At 43.4% G+C, this 21169-nt stretch overlaps 1 protein-coding gene across 2 annotated transcripts in view; it reads right to left on the bottom strand.

The window, feature by feature from the left end:
- PLCB1 (phospholipase C beta 1) overlaps positions 1–21169 on the bottom strand; it is a 686820-nt gene that overhangs the window by 152392 nt on the left and 513259 nt on the right. For both annotated transcript variants that reach the window (XM_066387177.1, XM_066387178.1), the window contains exons 12-14: positions 11006–11088; positions 4220–4304; positions 2760–2937 (exon numbers count right to left, since the gene is read on the bottom strand). In XM_066387177.1, coding sequence (XP_066243274.1) covers positions 2760–2937; positions 4220–4304; positions 11006–11088 — 346 coding nt within the window. The remainder of the gene's footprint in view (positions 1–2759; positions 2938–4219; positions 4305–11005; positions 11089–21169) is intronic.

Below are 21169 nucleotides of genomic sequence, written 5' to 3' on the forward strand. Positions count from 1 at the left end.
CAAATTTGTTGCCCCACATAACTATTTTTTTTTGTTTTATAATTAGAGAGGGGATTCTTTTATTGCCAAGTAATTTAAAAGTTGTTTCACAGAGCCTTCTGCACAACATTACACGGGACACAGCAATACACCAGTCATTCCAAATACCCCATCAGGTCATTCTTTGGTTATATTGGGGGGGGGGAGGGCTGTCTTTCTTGCTCTATGAGCAGGGACCTCATTTCTCCCTTATAAGTCTTTGGAGGGGCCTTGGAGGGGTCTTCTTGAACCATAAATAAACACCTTATTTTATCCTAGTTTTTAAAGATAAGTATACTGACGAAGAGCTGAAATCTGGAAGAGGCACCTGGCCAACCAGGACCATGAGAAGTAAATTAGCTCTCAAATAAGAACCATGTCATGTTTTTCAAGTTACTTGAGTTCCCAATACCAAGAACATCTACAAACCAAATGGTCAATTAGCAATGCTCTTTATCCAGGGGCCTACCTACAAATTGCGCTGTCCAAAATTTTCCATTGAAATAAATAAAGATTGCTCAACAGTCTATGGGGCTAGTTTAGGAAATCTACCGAATTGCTAACAGATTGCTGCTCTTTCTCTGTATTAAGCAATAACGTTCAGTGCCTGTAAAAATTGGTATTTGCGTTATGCATCCCGTTAATAAGAGGCACAGAACCGCCGTGAGAAAGGCAGATGGTAGACCAAGCTCCCACGTGCACAGGGAGACACGGTTTACTTGCTAGCATTCAAGGGATGGAACTGTCCTAGGAAACAGGTGACCTGCTAAGGATATTCATTCCAAAACTTCAAAAAGAACATCCTTACAGAGAACAAAAGTTATTCTTGAAAAAAGAGGCAGAATTGGGTCATAATGTTTGAAATACACATTCAATAACTACCAAAAAAACCATTTCAAAGATTTGTATAATGTTTGTTGATAAGAATTCTAATCTAAACAGAAAGAATTGTCAATTGGCATGAAAAAAATAGAAGAAGAGATAAATCACAGTCTTGGGCAACCTTTTATTTCTTGATGGTCATAGAGTTTATATATATTTTTATTTTTAAAAATTATTTTAAAATCTTTTAATTGCCCGATGATAGGTATAGAAAAGTACAGATATCCTATGTGTACAGTGTAGTGAGTTTTCACCAGTTGAACCAGCCGTAGTAAGCAGTACCCAGACCAAGAATCAAACATATAACCAGCCTCCAGAAGCCCCCTTGGGCTCCACCCAATCACTTCTTTACCAAACGTAACCATTTCCTGACTTCTAACAACATAGATTAGTTCTGCCTGATTTTTGTCCTTTGTATAAATGAAATCGTACAGTACTTTTAAAATCTGACTTGTTTTGCTCAAATGATGTTTCTAAATTTCAGCCACACTTTTGTGTGCAGCGGTAGATCATAATGGCTCTATATTCTTCCCCCATGTGAATGTACCATGATTTAATTCTCTGATGATGAGCATTTGGTTGGGTTTCAGTTTGTGGCTATTTGGAATGGTGCTGCTTTAAGCAAGTCTTGTACTTGTCTCTTGGTGAATTTATGTACATATCTCTTAGGCCTATATATATACCTAGGGATGGAATTTCCTGAGGCATACAGGGTGCATATATTCAGCTTTTGTAGATACTGCCAAACAGTTTTTCAAAGTGACTGTTCCAATGTCAACTATTTCATGGAAGAACTTCCTAGATTCAAGTTTCCTCCATTCTTCCACCCTCCAATCGGGAGATCTTCCCAACACACTTTCTGGATTGCCAAGATTCTTTTGACTAAACTTGGAAAATAAAATTAGACTAAATCACAAATTACTTGAGAGGAAAACTGGGTGACTGCTTAGAATTCTTTTCTCATCAACCACAAAAATCTATTTCAAATTAAATCTAAAAGGAACATTATTAATGTCAAGCATCACCCGGTAGCTTTGATAGATGATTCAAGTAACTTTATGATTTCACATTTTAATAGAGCTCTTTAAAATATGGATACATTGAATTGCCCAGAACACTTCAGCATCATAAATGAGAACACATTCAGCGAACATCTTGTGCCCAGTCCTATAATTAATGTCAAGGGATCACTGTCCTTGAGAAGCTTAAAACCTTGAGGTCACTTCCAAGATTCGTTGGCTTATGTGGTAGCCAGACTCATGGCCTCCCCAAACTATCCATGCCCTGTGATGATACCCCATGTCCTGTGAATACACCACAGGGGGGACTTTGCTGAAGAGACTAAGTTAAGGTCCCTGAGATGAGGGAGATGATCCTGGATGATCTTGCTGGGTCCAGTGTAAAGACATGAGATATTAAGAACAGAAGTCCTGTCCTGACTGTGGTCAGAGGCAGATATGATGACAGAAGGGTCAGTGAACAGTGTGACACTGCTGGCTTTGAAGCTAAAGAAACAGGGCCATTAGCCAATGAATATGGGTGGTCTCTAACAGCTGGAAAAAACATGGAATAGGATTCCCTAGAATCTCCAGAAAGGAATGCAGCCCTGTAGCCACCTGGACATTAGCCCAGTGACGCTACATGGACCTTCGGACCAGATCTAGGGGATAAAACAATTGTGTAGTTTTTATGCCAACAGCTTGGCAGCAGAAAAAAAAAAAAAAAAGAAGAAAAAAAAAGTCAATAAAGTTTAGATCTCTGCCCACACAGAAATGATAGAAGTATTTCTAAACAAATTTTAGAGCAGCAATTCTTAAACCCACACAGAACAGGAGACAGACAGCCTGCCAGCCTCTCACCGGCTCCGGGAGACGAGGGCTCGAACACGCTGGAGGAGTCGCTGCACGTGTTGGACGCTTGTTCTGAGAGCTTCTTCTTGCTGCTTCCTTCTAATGACTTGTGTGATTTCTTCTTATTTTTCACCAAAATTTTGTACATTAAATCCATAGGACTTGGAAGAGGAACTCCAGATTCTAGCTAATGGGGAAAAGAAAAAAAAGCACATTCTTAAAAAAAAAAAAAAATTACTCCCCTTTGCAATTCTCTCCCCAACCCCCAGGGATAGCTCTGGATACCAAGAGTTTCTAGGTTATTGTTTACTACCAAGAAACTGTGTTTTGCATGGGGCTAGCTCAAAGCTCTCGGCTTTTTCACATAAGAGGTATATTTTATTTACTCATTTTTTCCCACAGCGAATACATGTGAACGAGATCATAGAAATGCACCAGCAGACTTGGTGTGCTAACAAGACCTTCCGGGGGGTTTCCAATGGACCATCTAAAGCCAACCACTTTGCTTTTGTACAGATAAGGAGGCTCTGGCCTGAATATTCAAAGGAGGGAAGCCAGTTAGAGTATGGCATCTGCCAGGAAGAGTTGGGAAAGACAGGCAGGAGCTTCCAAGCAAGCCCATAGGATCGACTTTTCAACGCAGTTTAAAAACAGCAAAAGCTGCATCCTGGCACCAGGCACTTACGCTGCAAACTCCCAGGCATCAGCAGAAGAGGACCGGGCAGCTTCTGATTTCCTTGCAGCCCTGATTCAAGCTTCCCTTGCCTGCAAGCCTTATTTCTACTGTTTCAAGTGTGCACCTCTCGTGGGAAAACCCATTTGCCATGAGAGGGTAATTAGACATTGAACCAGAGAGCAGGAGTGCAAGTCCAGAGATGGGCTATTTTTAGAGAGCGTAGTGAACTCCCATGAGCTGGGCCTGTATTCTTTGCTTTTGCTGAGTCTGGGGACTGGTGGGGAATCAGGTACGGATGTGGGGAGACTTGGAGAAAGGGTGGAGGAGGGGAGAGGCCACGTGAGGGGGTTTCTGCTGCTCTCCCTCCCACAGCAGGATGTTACCACCAAGAGGCACAAGCAAGGACACAAGCAGCAGGAACAGGCCCAGGTGTCACTGCGCCATCGGTAACGGCCCGTGTTGCCTGCCCATTTCTCTCAAAGGGGTGTGATGAGGTTCCCTGGGAGGTCATCAAAGCCCTGTCCCCTCCCTGTCTCTGTGGGTGCTACAGTCCTGACTGGGTCATGCCTGGCAGGGACAGAGGGGCAGGGAGACTGTGGGCCCAGGTAGGGAACGGAAGTCTCCCACCCCCAGTGACAGACATGACTGGTCTCCTGTGGCCAAAGGATTCATTCTCAACTGCATAATGTTATTAAGAAAGATAAACGTGAAAAGGATGTAAGCAAGTCTCTGCCTACTTCCAATCATAAATAACATGTGTGTTCCTTCAGGGGAAAACATCAAAAATACTTACCGGGTATTTTTCCAGCGGCTCCATGAGAAGGGCATCCCCAAAGATCAGTCGGCAGTACTCCGCCATCTTGGCTTGCTGTTTTGGGCTGAGGACAAATGAGAAAGAGGGAAGGAAAAGAAGGAGGCTTATTCAGAGGCTAGACAAGGATTACTTAGTGTTGTTAATTACAGAAAGAGGTAATGCCTTCCTCCTACCCTTTGGGATCGTTTTGTTTTTTTTTTTTTTTTTTTTTGAAGCTGGAAACGGGGAGAGACAGACAGACTCCTGCATGCGCCCGACCAGGATCCACCTGGCACGCCCACCAGGGGCGACGCTCTGCCCACCAGGGGGCAATGCTCTGCCCCTCCAGGGTGTCGCTCTGCCGAGACCAGAGCCACTCTAGCGCCTGGGGCAGAGGCCAAGGAGCCATCCCCAGCGCCCGGGCCATCTTTGCTCCAATGGAGCCTTGGCTGCGGGAGGGGAAGAGAGAGACAGAGAGGAAGGGGGGGGGTGGAGAAGCAAATGGGCGCTTCTCCTATGTGCCCTGGCCGGGAATCGAACCCGGGTCCCCCGCACGCCAGGCTGACGCTCTACCGTGAGCCAACCGGCCAGGGCAGGGATCGGTTTTTATCATTCAAAAATCCTTTGTTTACTATCCCGCTTTAGGAGAATTTTAATACCACACTCTGGGAGATGGTGGAAGATATTCCTAAGGCTGAGCTGCACAGACATGGATGGGTTGCCTGTCACTGAGTTCTTGAAATGTGCCAGAATTGGGACTTAGTCCCTTTCGTTTAACTTCCTGATCCTAAGTCAAATGCAAGACGCGTGGGGGTGAAATTCGTTCATGACTTCATGCGAATTCTTGAGTGAAATGTGTCCAACCAACAGAAAGAACTGCACTGAGGAGGTTTATAAGGAGGGAAGAGAGAATAGGGAGGAACTGGGGATGGTGGAGGGACAGAGAAAGAGAGAGTATCTCCAAATGTAGAAGAAAAAGGGCAGACGGGCGGAAGTGTGTCCACTTGAGAGAGGGTCCTAGAGAAAAGATAAAAGCAGCAGGCACCTTGGAGAAAGGTGTTTGCAGCTCTTACGTGCAGAACAGGGAAGCGCAGTAGGTGTCAGCCCTACTGTGTGCCTGTAGGCGCCTACTCTGATGAAAAAAAGGCTGGAGCTGCAGTGTTTGCTGATCTGAGCGCCAGGATATCAGCCGCTGCAGATCTATAAAATAGAAAGGACGAAACTGTTCTTGGAAGGGGACAGTGGACGTTGAGAAGATGAAGCGAAATAATGGTTGCAAACACCTTTTTAACATTAAGAGATCAGGGTAAAGGCAAGATGGTTCCAGTCAGACTAGAGGAGTTGTGAGCCCGCTAACATAGCAACACAGGTAATACGAGGGAACATCCGTATTCTTTCAATGTTCCTGTTTCCTTTGACCTTTTAGAAAGCAATAAACTTTTTTCCTCATTCTGTAAATGTTAACTATCATTATAAAGGTATCCAATTCCACCAGCTTTATAGACTGTGATTTTGATCTCCAGGCTGTCAAACTCGATTTTCAATAGCTGTCCCTATATGCAGCAATGTTGACACATTTTAGTAGAACTGGGACTGTGGTAAAAATAAGCTAAGTGATAAAAAGCCTTCTTTATACAGTTTGAATCGATTATAAATGCGATTATTTTCCTTCCCTCTTTGAAGACATGACTGTTAAGCCTGGACTATAGACTGGCCCTTCCTGGAAGGCGGTTTGTTTTGGGCGTTCAGATCATATTTCAATGGTCCACAGGGAAAGGCACTCTTTAAATCCTCTTTTTGTAAAAAAAAAAAAAAATATATATATATATATATATATATATATATATATATATATATATATATAAACACCCTCATATATATATATATATATATATATATATATAAAACACCCTCATATATATATATATATATATATAAAACACCCTCATATATATATATAAAACACCCTCATATTTTGGTGGTCAAGTGAGGTTTCTGGGGTTCAACTACGAGCCTGAAGTCACCGCTTTCTTGGAGCTGCGGAGAGGCAAGGGGGAAAATCACAGAACTCGCAAATCTTTACATAACAACCTCCCAATTCCTCAACCTGCCCTCTGGGTCCCTAGGAGATAGTACTGCGTGGCTTACACTGCCCTGAGAAGACACTAAGGCATTCCTCAGCAGTTTCAGAGGAAAACCAGCCAATCAGAGAAGCAGTCCTGAAAAACACTAGGGGCGCAACTTATTAGAGCTTGGCCAGGCAGCTGGACATCTTCAGTTCAGACACCTTTGTTCAAAGGATAACTGGCCCAGGGATCAGCCAAGCCAGACAGCTCCGGGGCTGTAGCTGAAACAAGTCCATCTGTGCTGGGCCCACACAGCCCAGGTGGCACAAGAGAAATCTCCCAAACCCTCCACGTCACGCTCACAGACTGAAGCTATTCAATGTCACAGAGCTTTGTTACTCCCAGGGTGGTGAACGGACCAGCAGCATCAACAGCGCTTGGAGCTGCTTAGACAGGCAGGGTCAAGGCCTCCAAGGCAGATCCTGAACCAGAATCTCTGAGGATGTGAGGCCCGGGGTCTGTGCCTGAACAGGCCTCTGATTCTGACGCATGCTCAAGTTTGACAACTGTGCTGTCAATTCAAGTAAGCCAACAGGTGCTAAAGTGGGGATATTGTTCTTGAGTTTTGGAACTTGGGAGCCACTACGTAGTTCCTTTGAGCAGAGACCTGGAGGGAACAGGGTTCTGCCCTGAGCCCCGCTTGCAGATTTCTCAGAGAACCATACTGCCACCATTTGAGAGTAATGTTGCAGGTGCCCTTCGCAGGTAACTGGAGAATTCCTCTCCCTCCGTCCTCTGTCAGGCTGTCTTCACTCAGGCCCCGAGAAGGAATTTTCTGGAGCAAACTATTACACTGAATTCCACTACAGAGTCACCCGAAGCTGTTAATGCTGCAGGTGGCTGGGCTTAGTTCCCAGTCCCTCTTCACTGCGTTGGGAGTGAAGGCCTGAAACCTGCATTTGCAACAAATCTGCAGGTAATTCCCGATGCAGGTGATTCATAGTCTGTGCTGTGTAGAACAGTGTGCAAATAGTTCATTCAAATCACCAGGCTTCTTTAGAAAATGACAATTCATAGTCAGAGTCTAGAGGGGAGGGAGTTCGAGTCTCTGCATTTTGAACAAGCTCCCCAGTGATGCCTATGAAGCTGGTCTATGGATCAACCACATTTTGTAGAGCAAGGAGCTATGTCTGATTTAGATTTGTAAAAATCTGCCTCGAAGGCAACAGAGATGGGGAGAACAAGAGGTAGGTGTCCAAGAAAAAAGCAACGAGTGCTATTTGGTAATCAGGCAATTCACACTGTCCACAGGCACACATACCCACCCAACAGGAAACTGAAGCAGACCAGAGAGCTAACAGAATAGAAGACATCACTGAAAAACAAACCAGCTTTAATTGTGGGTCAGAACTGCAGAAATAAAAGGCATTCAGATCGCAATTAGAGAGGGAAAAAAAATCCTGAAGCATTTAGAGTATCAAAAGAGGCTACTGGAGATGAAGGGAGAAAAAAATATTCACAAATACACTTTGAGATTCAGATCATAGCAAAATATCTGGACATATTAAAATACCTGCAGTATTTTAATAAAGTGCAGGCCTCTGGCCAAGTTGTCAGTTTTCTGACTGAGAAGCATGCCCCATTTCATGGGGTAAATCCTGCAAGGTGAATGGAACCAACCTCCTTCTCAGTAGATGAGCCATCTAAGATGCATGGAAATTAAAACTCTTGTCCAAAATCTCACATTGTCTGTGGCTGAACCATGGTGAGAGGTTACTTTGCTAGATTTCGGCATGGAATTCTACTTATGAAAGAGCTAGTTCACAAATTAGGTGGAGCATTAGAGTTAACTAGGACTTTTCGAAGTCTTATTTCTAGAAATTTGCATGTAAGAGTGGTGGTGGGGCTGAGGAATCTGCAATTTATGGGGTTCTGACTGAGCACGTGAACAAGGATAAGTTGCCAGCAGTTGGGGGCAGACTCCCCTCTGTCATCGATGAAGAGGTGATTTCAGATATTTGGAAAGAAAACCAGAAAACCCAGTGGGTTTTATATTTTTCCAGTGTGAGTTGGTTTTCATTCAAAGGATCTGGGACCAGAGATCGGAGCCTGTCATTTTGTATCCGCAGCATGCAGGAGAATAAAATGGTTCACTAGAGGTGGCAGATAGATTGCAGATGGCTTTGGTGAGTGTGTCCTGGGTCACGGTGTTGGGAAGGATTCTGAGGTTATACCTAGGTTGAGTGGGAGAGCGTGGCAGCTGATGAATTTTATCCAACTCCCTCTTCCAGCAATGAGGTCAGGTGGCCCCCGTGTCAAGCCTGGAGTTTACCAGCAAAGGGAACGCATATCAGTTTTCTCTAGGAGTGTGACAGTCCTCCCAGGAAAGAACTGTGGCTCAGCGATTTTTGACATGGGGCAGCTCAAGGACAACGGAAATATGAAGCCAACAACTTCCTCCCACAATAGAATTCGGGTGTCTGAATTCCGCTGCCATTAGATTATCTCCACGGTTTGAGATAAATAGCATGGCATACAGAGGTGGCTTTCCTGTTTTCTTTTGTTATGTGTGAATTATTAATGAACTTTTAATAGCTATATCCCATTTCTAAACCAGAAAGAGCAGTATTATGGCACTGTTATTTTTGCTTTATGTACAGTTCAGGTGGGATTTTCATGCACAGCTTTGGATCTTTGTAGGACTAGTGTTAAAAGACTGCAAAACAAATGTCCTGAGCATTCGCAGGTAGTTGCCTTTGGGGTTCTCAAATGTCTTTACTTGATGTGTTCAAGACTCATGAGCTTCTGCTTAGTGTGGGGGATGGTGGTGATTAACTATGTGAGTTTTTGAAGCCAGACTAGCTGGATTCAAATCCTAAATCTATTGCGGTTTGGCTGAATGGCCTTGGGCAAGTGACTCACCCAATTTGGGCCTCAGTTTCATCCTGTCAAATAAGAATGATCATAATAATATTTATTCTTAGGAGCACCTGGGTTTGTGGTGAGGGTTACGTGAGCTTATGCTTGGAACGCTACTCAGGACATAATATATATTGGCTGTTATGCTGGGGGTTGTGTTAGTTATTGACACCTTATGGGAAAGCTCAACGTAGCAGCTGTGACAATCAAGAATGGATTTGTAAATTCTGTAAATAGCTTTTCACTTTGTCTACTTTACATAGAAACATTTCCTGAAGAAAAATAAATGTGCCACATTTGGAGATATTTCTCCAAAAAAGAAATAACACATCAACATGGCCGGGAACTACAGTGCCTGGAAGAGAGATGCCAACCTATTGTTAGAGCCTGGTGACAAACGGGTGGGCAGAGATGAGGAAATGCGGCAGGAAAGTCACCTGTAAATCAAGGCTGTCGCAGCACATGAGGTACTGAACGCAGCGACGAAGGAGACGCTGCTCCCTTTATCAGAAGAGAAACGGCAATGAAACAGAATACATTCTTTTCTCTTCCATCGATCCTCAGAAGTGTTAGAAACCCTATGTAGCAAAGGATGACATCATCCATTGGATGACTGTTTTCTAATGAGACAGAATCATGAGCTGGTAAATGTAATATGGATTTCCTGAAGGCACACCAGTCATACAGAACAATGATAAAATTGGTCACCTCAAAATAAGGTCCCTCACCACACAGACATTAACAAATGATCACATTTCATTACTTAGAAATTCCTTAAGCTGAAATGTGGTCCTGAGCAGGCTGCTTCTTTAAGACGTGCTGAAGTGAGGCATGCATGAAGATTAGCTGGGCAGAGGAAAGTGGTGACCTGCAAAAGACTCGCGGTGAAGATGGGAAAAGGAACATCCCGTGTGAGCCAGATTAGGACAGGTGCTGTTGGCTTGTAGAGAAAACTGGCTCAGGTCCTCGAAACTAAAGAGGACGACTTCCCTCGTGCTGGTTTGAGCAGTGACGGCCACTACTACAGTCTTCGGGCATTAATTCCAAGGGCGAGAATTTTAGTTTCTTGAATTTTGATTCAGTATAGATTAGAATTTTTCATTTTGGAGCCCTTTCAATTGAATAGGTACACAATAAACTAATACCCACATATTCAAAATAAATGTGTCTTCCTCTGGTCCTGGGTCATCAGATGAATATAAAACAGCTAAGTCAGAACTACCTTTTCTTTGTGAAGCCCAGCAAACAGGGCAGGCTACTTAGAAATAGGAAAGTATTTGCCAATACTAACAAATGAGAAAACAATGGGAAGAGGTTGGCAGGAACATCTGGTGGCCTGAGTTCCATATAAGTGCAAAGAGGCAGGACAGAATCTACAGCTGTCCCTGCACCAGCTCTAGTGTGTACGGAACTGTCCCTTTTCATCTTGCAAAACTGACCATCAATTTGCATGCAACAGAAGCAGCTAATGGAGAAGATGATGAAACTCGCCCCCTGCAATACGGAAGACAGGTGTGGTATAAGAAAATATGTTCTACTGCATCGTCAACAGAGGAGTATTCAACTGAAAAAATCCTACCATCGCAGGAAAATAGATTCCACAAGTCCAATGAATTATTTCCATGTACATGAGATAAAAATGAAGGAATTCCATCACATACAGATGAAAACATGTCACTTAATACATAATGTAGTCTAAGAACACCATTAGTAATGTCAAATAATCTTACATCAGATGAACAATTATTAAATATTTCCTATTTGGGAAAAAGACTCCCTATTGAAGGCGCTAAATACTTACGAATCCACGTGGTTCTCAAACGAAAGGAGAATTGGGAAAGGCGAAGTCTTAAATGCACACTCCGCGATCGCTTCTATCACTTCCTAAAAATGAGAACACACATAGAGTCAATACGCCAGAAATTTAATGTGCACATTTTTTTTTCCTTTGAGGTTACACCCATTCATATGTTATAGTTATTATTTGGAAAACTGTATCAAATGACCTGAAATGTCCACAAGGGATTGTGAAGGCTGATGGACTGTAAATTTTCTGACTCTTGACTTAGCAAGGTTAAAAAAAATAAAGAAAGAAAGAAACCTAAACTAAATTTTGGTGGAGGGGGAGATGCAACTATGAAGAGAGGGAAATGGTTCTATTTGCTCATTACATCAACTTTTTTTTTTTTTTTAATCATGAAAGGACTCTAATATGGTAAAAAAAAATTTAGACAAGAGAAAGCAAACATTTTACCCATTAATTCACCCTTTGAAACCCAACCACTGTTGGCATTGGGATATTCTAGTTTGTTTTTCATGCATTTGTATAACTTAGTTTTGTTTTGTTTTGTTTAATTTAGATAGAGAGAGAGTCAGAGAGAGGGATAGACAGGGACAGACACACAGGAACAGAGAGAGAGATGAGAAGCATCAATCATCAGTTTTTTGTTGTGGCACTTTAGTTGTTCATTGATTGCTTTCTCATATGTGCCTTGACTGGGGGGGGGGTGCTACAGCAGACCAAGTAACCCCTTGCTCAAGCCAGTGACCTTGGGTCCAAGCTGGTGAGCTTTGCTCAAACCAGATGAGCCCATGCTTAAGCTGGCGACATCGGGGTCTCGAATCTGGGTCCTCGGCATCCCAGTCCGACGCTCTATCCACTGCACCACCACCTGGTCAGGCTATACAACTTAGTTTTAATTATAGTAAATACTCTATGTATTTTTTAACATTGTTATCGGGATATAATTCACCCATTTAAAGTATACAGTGACATGATTTTTAGTATATTCACAGAGCTGTGCAACCATCATTCCAATCTAAGTCAGGACATTTTTATCACCCCCAAAAGAAATCATGTACCTGTTAGCAGTCACTCTCTACTTCTCCGTACCTGCCCCAGGCAACCACTAGTGTACTTCTGTCTCCATAACTATGTCTAGTCCAAACATTTCTCATGGATGGAATCATATATATGTGGTCTTTCATGTATGTGGTATCTTTCACTTAGCATGCTTTCATTCATCCATGCTACAACATGTATCAGAACTGCAGTCCTCAATCTTGTCTAAAGTGAGAAGCAAGGAGGCAGAGAGCCAGACTCCTGCATGTGCCTAGACTGGGATCCACACTGCAATCCCCCTAGGGCGATGCTCTGCCCATCTGGGGCTGTTGCTCTATTGCTCAGCAACCAAGCTATTTTAGTGCCTGAGATGAGGCCATGGAGCCATCCTAAGCACCCAGAACCAACTTGGTCCAACTGAACCCTGGTTGTGAGAGAGGAAGAGAGAGATAGAGAAAATGAAGAAGGGAAGGGGTACAGAAGCAGATGGTTGCTTCTCCTGCGTGCCCTGATGGGGAATCAAAACTGGGACATACACAGGCAGAGCCAATGATGTACTGCTGAGCCAACTGGCCAGGGCTTGTATTTTTTTTGTGTGTATGGCATAAGCTTTAGTGTCTATATAGAAGTCTATGGAGTAGCAGTATCACAATTGATTTAAGCATCCCCAGTTGTGAGACCGACATTTTAAAGCTACCATTCAAATAATTCTACAAAGAACATCTTCATATTTTTCTGATAGTTTGAATTATTCTGGGAATAAATTCTCAGAAGAGGAATTACTGAATCAAAGAATATGAATACTTTTAAAGTCTCCTGCTTTTCATCTTCTTCAATGACAAGATTTCAATGCATATTCACCATCCTTTGGTATTCTACATTCAAAATATTTTTCATATTGAACGGGTATTAAAGTGGTGCCTCATTTATTTTTAATTATATCACTCTCAATACTATTGTGCTTTTATATATTCAGACATTTGTTTTTATTTGCATTTATTCTTTTCACAGTCTCTTTTCAAGTAGGGAACTCCACTCTCATTCCTTATACCTGAGCCTTTCCACTATCTTTTCTACCTCCCTTTATATCCACGCCAGACTACCTTTCATTATATCCTGGCCCCAGACTATAAATAAGGCTTTCTAATTCTGTGCTACATTTGCATATATCCTATAAGAAGGATGTGCCCGTGTGGAGCAAAATAATCACGGTCACCATTTCTTAGCAGTGAATTCACAGATTGCCTTTCATACATGACCAGTTTAACTTTTACGAGAGTTGATGCCATCAGAAATAAGTGCACCATAAATAGCAAGCTACACTAAGATTTTAAATTCTTTATTTTATTTATTTGAGCGCAGGCCCGGGTTTCAAAAAGACACATGCTTTAGTCCTACTCCTTAGTTTTCCAAGTTATATGACCTTGGGGAAAATCACTTACTGCCTCTGTGCATTGGTTTATTGACCTGTAAAGTGGGGGTGATAAACTTTATTCCACAAGCCTGCGGTGAGACCTCATTAGGAGAAGGTAAAGAGCTCAGCTTACGATGTGCACATATTCTCAGATCAACTAAGGTTACTTACTTACTGGTGTCTCTCTCCCCACCCACCTTCAACCTTCCCTTTTAGACTCTTACTAATACAAACAATAGGTATCATTAAATGAGCATGTATTATGTTCCAGACACATGTCTTATCTCACGCTATAAACATTCTATAAGAAAAACAGAACCCATCATTTTAAAGATTATAAAATGGAGGCTCAGAGATATTAATCAATTTGTCTATGGTCACACAGAGGAGAATCTGAGACACCCAGGAAAGTTTTTCTGACTCTGGTGTATATTCACTAACATTTGCAGTAACTCTCCTGCAGCTAATGAATGTAACCATCTATGAGCAGAGCCTTCATAAAAACTGAGGGTAGAGCCCTGGCTGGTGAAATCAGCGTTAGTGTGTCGGCCTGGCATATGGAAGTCCCAGGTTCGATTCTTGGTCAAGGCACACAGGAGAAGCACCAATCTGCTTCTCCACCCTTCCCCGTTTCCTTTCTTTCTGTCTTTCCCTTCCCCTCCTACAGTCAAGGCTCCATTGGAGCAAAGCTGACCCGGGCAACGAGGATGGCTCCATGGCCTCCACCTCAGGTGTTAGAATGGCTCCAGCTGCAATAGAGCGATGCCTCAGTTGGGCAGAGCATTGCCCACTGGTGGGCATGCCGGGTGGATACATGTGGGAGTCTGTCTGACTGCCTCCCCCCTTCTAACTTTGGAAAAATACAAAAAAAAAATACAAAAAAGAAACAGACAAAAAAAATCCTGAGAGTAGATATAATAAAGAAAGGGACTGGTAAATGCTACAAAGGGAGAGGATAAATTTTGATCATTTCATAAACTCGTATGTATTGTATCAGCAAAACACATTAGAGCTATTCTTTTTTTCTTTTTTTTTTTATAACTTTTTTTTTTTTTTTTACAGAGACAGAGAGAGTGAGTCAGAGAGAGGGATAGATAGGGACAGACAGAGAGGAATGGAGATTAGAGCCATTCTTGCTCAATTTGTTGCTCTCACATCTTTTGATTCATCAGTAATTCCGTCCAAAATATCAATATATTCAGAATGTAACCACATCTTAACACCTCTACCAAAGTTATCCTGATCCCAAAATCTTTGCAGTAACTGCTATGGTAGATTTTATCACCACTCCCACATTTCATTAATCCTTCCTGTGAGGTCCTTTGATAATAGGCATGGCCACGTGTGTGGCCATGAAATATGTGTGCAGTTGACATGTTCTGCTGCTGATCAGTGTCTTCAGGAGCCCTCATGTAGTTCTGACATTTCTCTTCTCCCTGCCATGAGCCTTGTGTTGTTACAGATTGGGGCTATTCTTTCTATGTGGGTTGCAGACAATATCAGAGCAACACCCAACATCTAGCCTTAGCCAGAAAGAAATCTTTGTGGTTCTAAATTACTGAGATTCTGAGTCTCTTGTTACTGCAGCAAAACCTTGCAGAGGCTGAGTGGTACTTACCTACTTTCCTGGCTTCTACGTTTTCCCCGCTATTCTACACCCCAGCCAGAGTGATGGCTCCTGAACACCAATCAGATGACTGCACTTCTTTGGAGTGAAACTTTCTCATTAATTTTCCACTTAACAGAGTAAAATTCAAATTCTTTATCAGATCTGGCACCTGCTCTCTCTCTAAATTCATCTCTTTTTCCTGTTCACCCTTGGTTACCCCGATACAGTCCACTGACCTTCTCTTGCTTTTCCTTGAGAACACCCAGCATGATTTCATCTCTTTCATTTCTGTTTATCTTTGTTGCTCTTGTCAGGCACACTCTTATCTGAAAGCCAGGCTTACTTCCGTAATGGGGTAGAGGTGGTCTCCGCTCAAATGTCACATAACCGATGTCCTTCCTTCCACCACACTGCTAAAATTGGCAAACCTCTCACCCTCTTCTCCTGCAGTACAGTTCCTGAGCTGCAGTGTGCGTTTATTCTGGTGTACTTCTCCCCACTAGAATGTAAGCTTCTTGTAGGTAAGCACTCCGTTTTCCCCACTGCTCTGTCCCCAAGGCCTCGGAAGTGCCAAGGTACATGCTAAAAGGTCATTAAATATTTTCAAATAAGTGAATAAACTCTTAACGTTAGTAGTAGAAGTGAAACATTTATCTACTTGTGCTCCAGTTGTTCTTCTATGGGCTATGTCAGAGGTCAGCACACTTTTCCTGTTAAAGACCAGATTGTAACTATTTTCAGACTTTGAAGCCATTTGGTTTCTATGGAAACTATTCCACTGTGCCTCGGTAGTCCCAAAGCAGCCACAGATAATGAGTAAACATGATTGTGGCTAAGTTCCAACTAAACTTAATTTATAAAAACAGGTGGCATACTGAATGTGGCCTGAAGTATACAGTTTGGCAACCTCTGGACCACTCTGATCACTGGCTTAAGTAAAGCTTAAAACTTGATTGTAACCAAAGGTAAAGGTAATTCTGTATTACAGAAGCCTGAATGTTGACTCCATAGGCAATAGCCTGGTTAGCTTTAACATGTACATGGCTAAAATTTGATTCAAGGTTGGGTCTTATACAGAAAGAAAGAGCCTTTCAGACATAAGTAAAATGTAATTAAACTTTGATAACTTTCTGATGATGGTGTTGTCTTTGGCTGTTGGAGAACGGTTCCAGCAGCCTCTAATAATGAAGACTGATTATAGACTCTCTCCAATGACAGTTAGGCCTCAAAGGGAGTGAGACCCTGCCCCCTCTCCCTTAGAAAGTGGACATTCTCCTCCAGGTCAAGGGCCTCTCTCTTTATCTTTGACCAATGAAGTGGGAGCATTTTTCTGGATCCACTCTTGGACCTGCAGAGAATGCATGTCTCTGTCTTGCTGGTTCCTGGGTCTGATCATCTCTCCCAGCAGCAGAGATGCAGGTGGGGCCGGAGCTGCACCAGGGCCCTGGAGTTTCTAGGGCTTCCTCCCATGTGTCCCCACTTCTCCCTCTCCTGCCTCTGGTGCCGTGCACGTCTAGTCTTGTGCACTCGGCAAGGACCTGCATTTGCAATAGGTCCTCTAAGCTCGCCTGTCATACCCTCCTCAGCAACCTTGGGGTCTCTAACCAAGGCTGGGCTGCTGTGTGTCATTTGCTGCTCATTTTGGCCTTCTGACCTCTTCCTTGAGCTGTATGGACATCAGGAGGGCCTCTACCACGGCAAACTTACAAATGTCTTAATTCAACAACCCCCTATCCTGATTTAATAACTCCTCACATAAATAATAACACGACCATTATATTCATAGAACGAAAGGTAAAGTGTGACTTCTTGAATTTCAGTTATAATACCAGTAGCTAACATTTAGAGAGTACTCACTGCAGGGGTTCAAGGAATGTCCACTTGTTAAGCAGCATCCTTGAACGCTGTCGACAACCCTGGGAGATAAGCACTGTCATCTCCATTATGCTTACAAGAGCGAGGCTCAGACTGGTAAGGATGCTTCTCCGGTAAGTGGGGGAGCTGATCCTGAGATCCTGAGGTCGGCTCCAGAGCGGGGTCCTCCCCTCCACAGTTGCTTTCCATGCTTTCTCCTTTTTCCCTCCCATCGCCTCCCCCTGCCACCTGCTGTCCATTTCTCCCAACTCCTCCATAACTTTAGCCATCAGCGTAGGAAACCTTTTTGAACCTTTAAAACCAAAGAAAACGAGTACTGAATTTCATCTAATAAGTTGAACTGGGAGCACCTGAAAAGTCCAAAAGTTCCATTGTAGGACTTTTGTTGTTTTTTTAATGCCTTGAGATGGTTTGCATAGTGCACAAGATCAGCCAGGGTATGGAAAACAGTTACAGGTCGAAAGTTCCGTGCTTTCCTCTAGACGCTGTCCTCAGTGGGCACTGGCACGTGACAGCACCTTCCTGCACGGCTGCTCCTTATTAAGCCAAAACGGTTTCCAGAGACTGCTAACATTGGGTTCAATAATCTATAAACCATATGGCTCAATTACTAACCTCCAGTGAGAAAAACTGCCCTTGAAATCCTTTATCCTTGACAGGCAACAGCAGGGTGTTTTTGATATCCATTTTATGTAGCAGTTAAATTGCATTCTCAATTATTATTCCTCTCAGAGAATGAAGCTTTATTGTCAGAAATGCTCCATTTAACCGCACACTCAAATGTAATATATTTTCATCCTATATGTTATCGCATTACCCAGTACTCCACCTTGTATAGCTGCTGCTTACAAAGTCGCTGCCAGAGGTGGGAGACAAGAGAGCAGCTTGAGGATGGGGATGGGGATGGGGATGGGGTGGGCCGGTGGGCGTCCCCTGTGGGGAGGAAGGAGACTAAGCCGCAGCCGAGAGAATGGAGACCCAGTGGCGAATGACTATGTCACGACCATCAGGAAGGCTGAGGCAATGAGGTGAGGAAACAGAAGGGCAGATATATGAGGTAAATAATAAATAAATCCACGGCGCAAAATAAAAAGCTCTCCAGAAAGAGGGTGAATTACAGCCTGTCCCCTTTCCCGGAACATAACCTTTTATTTTGGCTCGTAAAATAAATAGTAGGTAACTGCCAATAGGAACGCTCGCTTTTAGGGATATATAGCGCAGGCGCTTTCCTGATTCCAGAGGCTGAGAGCAGATAAACCGTGTGACATAAAAACGACAAACTCTGACTATCGGTTTATTTTCCTGCTGTAAAACACTAGATTCTGTGACTACAGAATATAGTCTAATGGGACTGCGAAGGTCAGGTGCAAATACACAACAGGGTCGACCACACGGGCAAACATGGGGAGTATCTTTTCACTCCCCTCCACTAGATGGTACATGGAATTTCACACGTAAACACAGACAAAGACAAAATTCACTTACCTGGTCAACAGAGGCCAGAAAGACTAAAATCGAAAGCTATGCTTTAATTGATCTGTATTCTTTGGAATGAGAACATTAAAAAAAAAAACAAACGCATTTATTGAGTCGGTACTAAATACCAGATTCTTTTCAAAGTGCTGGGGACTGATCAGGGAACAAGACAAAGACGCCTGTCTTTGTGGGGCTCACGCTCTGGTAGCAGGAGATAGACAATTAACAAGGACATGATAATTAAGTATATAAGCAGAGTTGTAGAAGCTGGTAAGTGCCAGTTGACAAACAGGAAAACAAAGAGGCAGTGGGGAGAGTCTGAATTGTGGGAGTGGGCATGATGGCTGGTTGCAATATTTTTTTTTAGATATTATTTATTCATTTTAGAGAGAGGGGAAAGAGAGAGAGAAGGCGGGGCAGAGCAGGAAGCATCAACTCCCATATGTGCCTTGACCAGGCAAACCCAGGGTTTCAAACCGGCGACCTCAGCGTTCCAGGTCGACGCCTTACCCACTGCGCCACCGCAGGTCAGGCTGGTTGTGGTATTAAATAGAGTGGTCCCATAGCCCTGTTGAACAGGTGGCATTTGAGAAAGGCTTCAAGGAGGTAAGAGGTGAGCCATGCAGGTATCCAGGCAGCGGGAACCAGCTGTGCAAAGGCTATGAGGTGGGTGGGACCTTCCAACCTTGATCCAGGTGCAACAAGGAGGCCAGTGACTAGGAAGCTGAGTGAGAGAGAAAATGGTAACGGGGGGGGGGTAGATCACGTAGGACCTTGTCCCTCATTTCTCTCCTGACGCTTTTTTACTAAGTCACTGTACACAGGAGTTTCTGTAAAAGAAGACCACATGTTGATAAGCCTGCAGAGGGTAAGGCCAATGAGGTGTCCAAATGCAGAATTCAAAGAGATTCTTTCTCAGGGGTCAGCTTTGCATTTCCCTGACACTGAGAGTAAGCACTGCCATAAATCTGCACGGGAGGTGCCTCGCCGCCTCATCCCAATCCTGTCCTGACGTAGAGAATTCCTGCTCTGTGTGTTTGTCCAGGAAACAGACTGGCATCACTACACCGCACACTCGTCCTTGCCCATCAACAGTACCACCACCCACATCTCTGCGAGAATGATCGGTCCCGCAAACGCACATCAGTAGAAAGCAAGGTCGGACAGGCCAACGTTCAGGGGGATGGGTGTGCTGTTCTCTTTGGCCACCACACAGCCTGACTCCAGCAGGGATGGAGAGGATGCAGTGTTCTGGACTAGATTTAGTATTTTCGTCTCTAAATCTGTCAGCAAGTATTTGGATGTGGTGGAGAAATTGTGCATCTGGAGCTCGGGAATAGATATTCAATCAGCCCGTGGCTCTGGGATCAACAGGTGAGATCGAAGAACCACTTGTACGGTCGAGCGCACGGAGGGGGGGGGGGTCACTCTAGGCTGACTCGGCGGCAGCGGCCAAAAAAGTCAATGTGCCACATAAAATAAATATACCTTTGAAGAAACTCAAAGAACTTAGAGGTGTATAAATTCTTAAGAAAATAGAATTTCCTTAATATAAAAAAAAAGTGAACTCACATGAGGGGACATTATGCCAGGGGGCGAGGGACCCGTCCTCACAGTGGGTCAGTGTACAAGGTCATCAGTCCCTGAGCTCAGTAACGGTTCCGTCAAGATCATCTCGATCCATCTACAGACAGGTGAGCCCCAAACGGCCTCACCCCACAGCAGGGTCACCTGTCCTCCACCTTTTCTTAGAGTCCAACCAGCTTAGGATTGGTATCTTAGATGTCTGACAAAGGACAATGGCAGGGGAGGGGAGGGTGGGCAACTATGAAACTTAAAAATAAAAAAAGGGCATTGATTTTCCATTAAAGAGACTGCAAGCCCTTCAGCATGCTCAATTTCAGAAGCAGATACAAGTTTTGAAGACTTTGATCAGAATTCAAGTCAACCTCATATTAAACTTTGTTGTAAAAATATAGTGAAAGGTGCTATTTTTTCTCTAATTATTGTATTGTAGCTTGAGTTTAAGAAATTATGAAAATTCAGATTTCCTAGAGACACACACTAGACACATATTAAGGCGCTAGCGATGTTACTTCCGAACACATCTTTATTGCTGTCAGACTTAGTATCTTTGATCAGGACATCTGTTTGCCTCAGCCGAAACCTGGCTGTTCCTAAAAATCTTTTATCTTTATTGCTGCTCTCTCAAGTGATAGCTGTTTATTTTATCACATTAATAGTGCCCCAGGCCTAAAAGCCTGAGACTGGCAATTTGTTGCAACTAATGTCACTTCTGAAATATTTCCTCTCAATATTATTTTAAAATAAAACTCAGTGTTCATGAAGCCGTCACACTAGTTGGACCACCTCCTCACACCCGCCATCTACCGAGCTCCCTTCGCTCAGCAAAGACTTCAGCAAGCAGCTTACTCTCGTCTTCATCGAAAGCTTTGTCACCAATCTCAGTGACATTAACATCTAATTCATCCAATACATTTTTTTTTACAGGGACAGAGACAGAGTCGGAGAGAGGGATAGACAGCGACAGACAGACAGAAATGGAGAGAGATGAGAAGCATCAATCATCAGTTTTTCCTTGTGACACCTTAGTTGTTCATTGATTGCTTTCTCATATGTGCCTTGACCATGGGCCTTCAGCAGACCAAGTAACCCCTTGGTCGAGCCAGTGACCTTGGGTCCAAGCTGGGGAGTTTTTGCTCAAACCAGATGAGCCCGCGCTCAAGTT

This window comes from Saccopteryx leptura, chromosome 5 (genome assembly GCF_036850995.1).
Source record: "Saccopteryx leptura isolate mSacLep1 chromosome 5, mSacLep1_pri_phased_curated, whole genome shotgun sequence".
NCBI classification, from domain to species: Eukaryota; Metazoa; Chordata; class Mammalia; order Chiroptera; family Emballonuridae; genus Saccopteryx; species Saccopteryx leptura.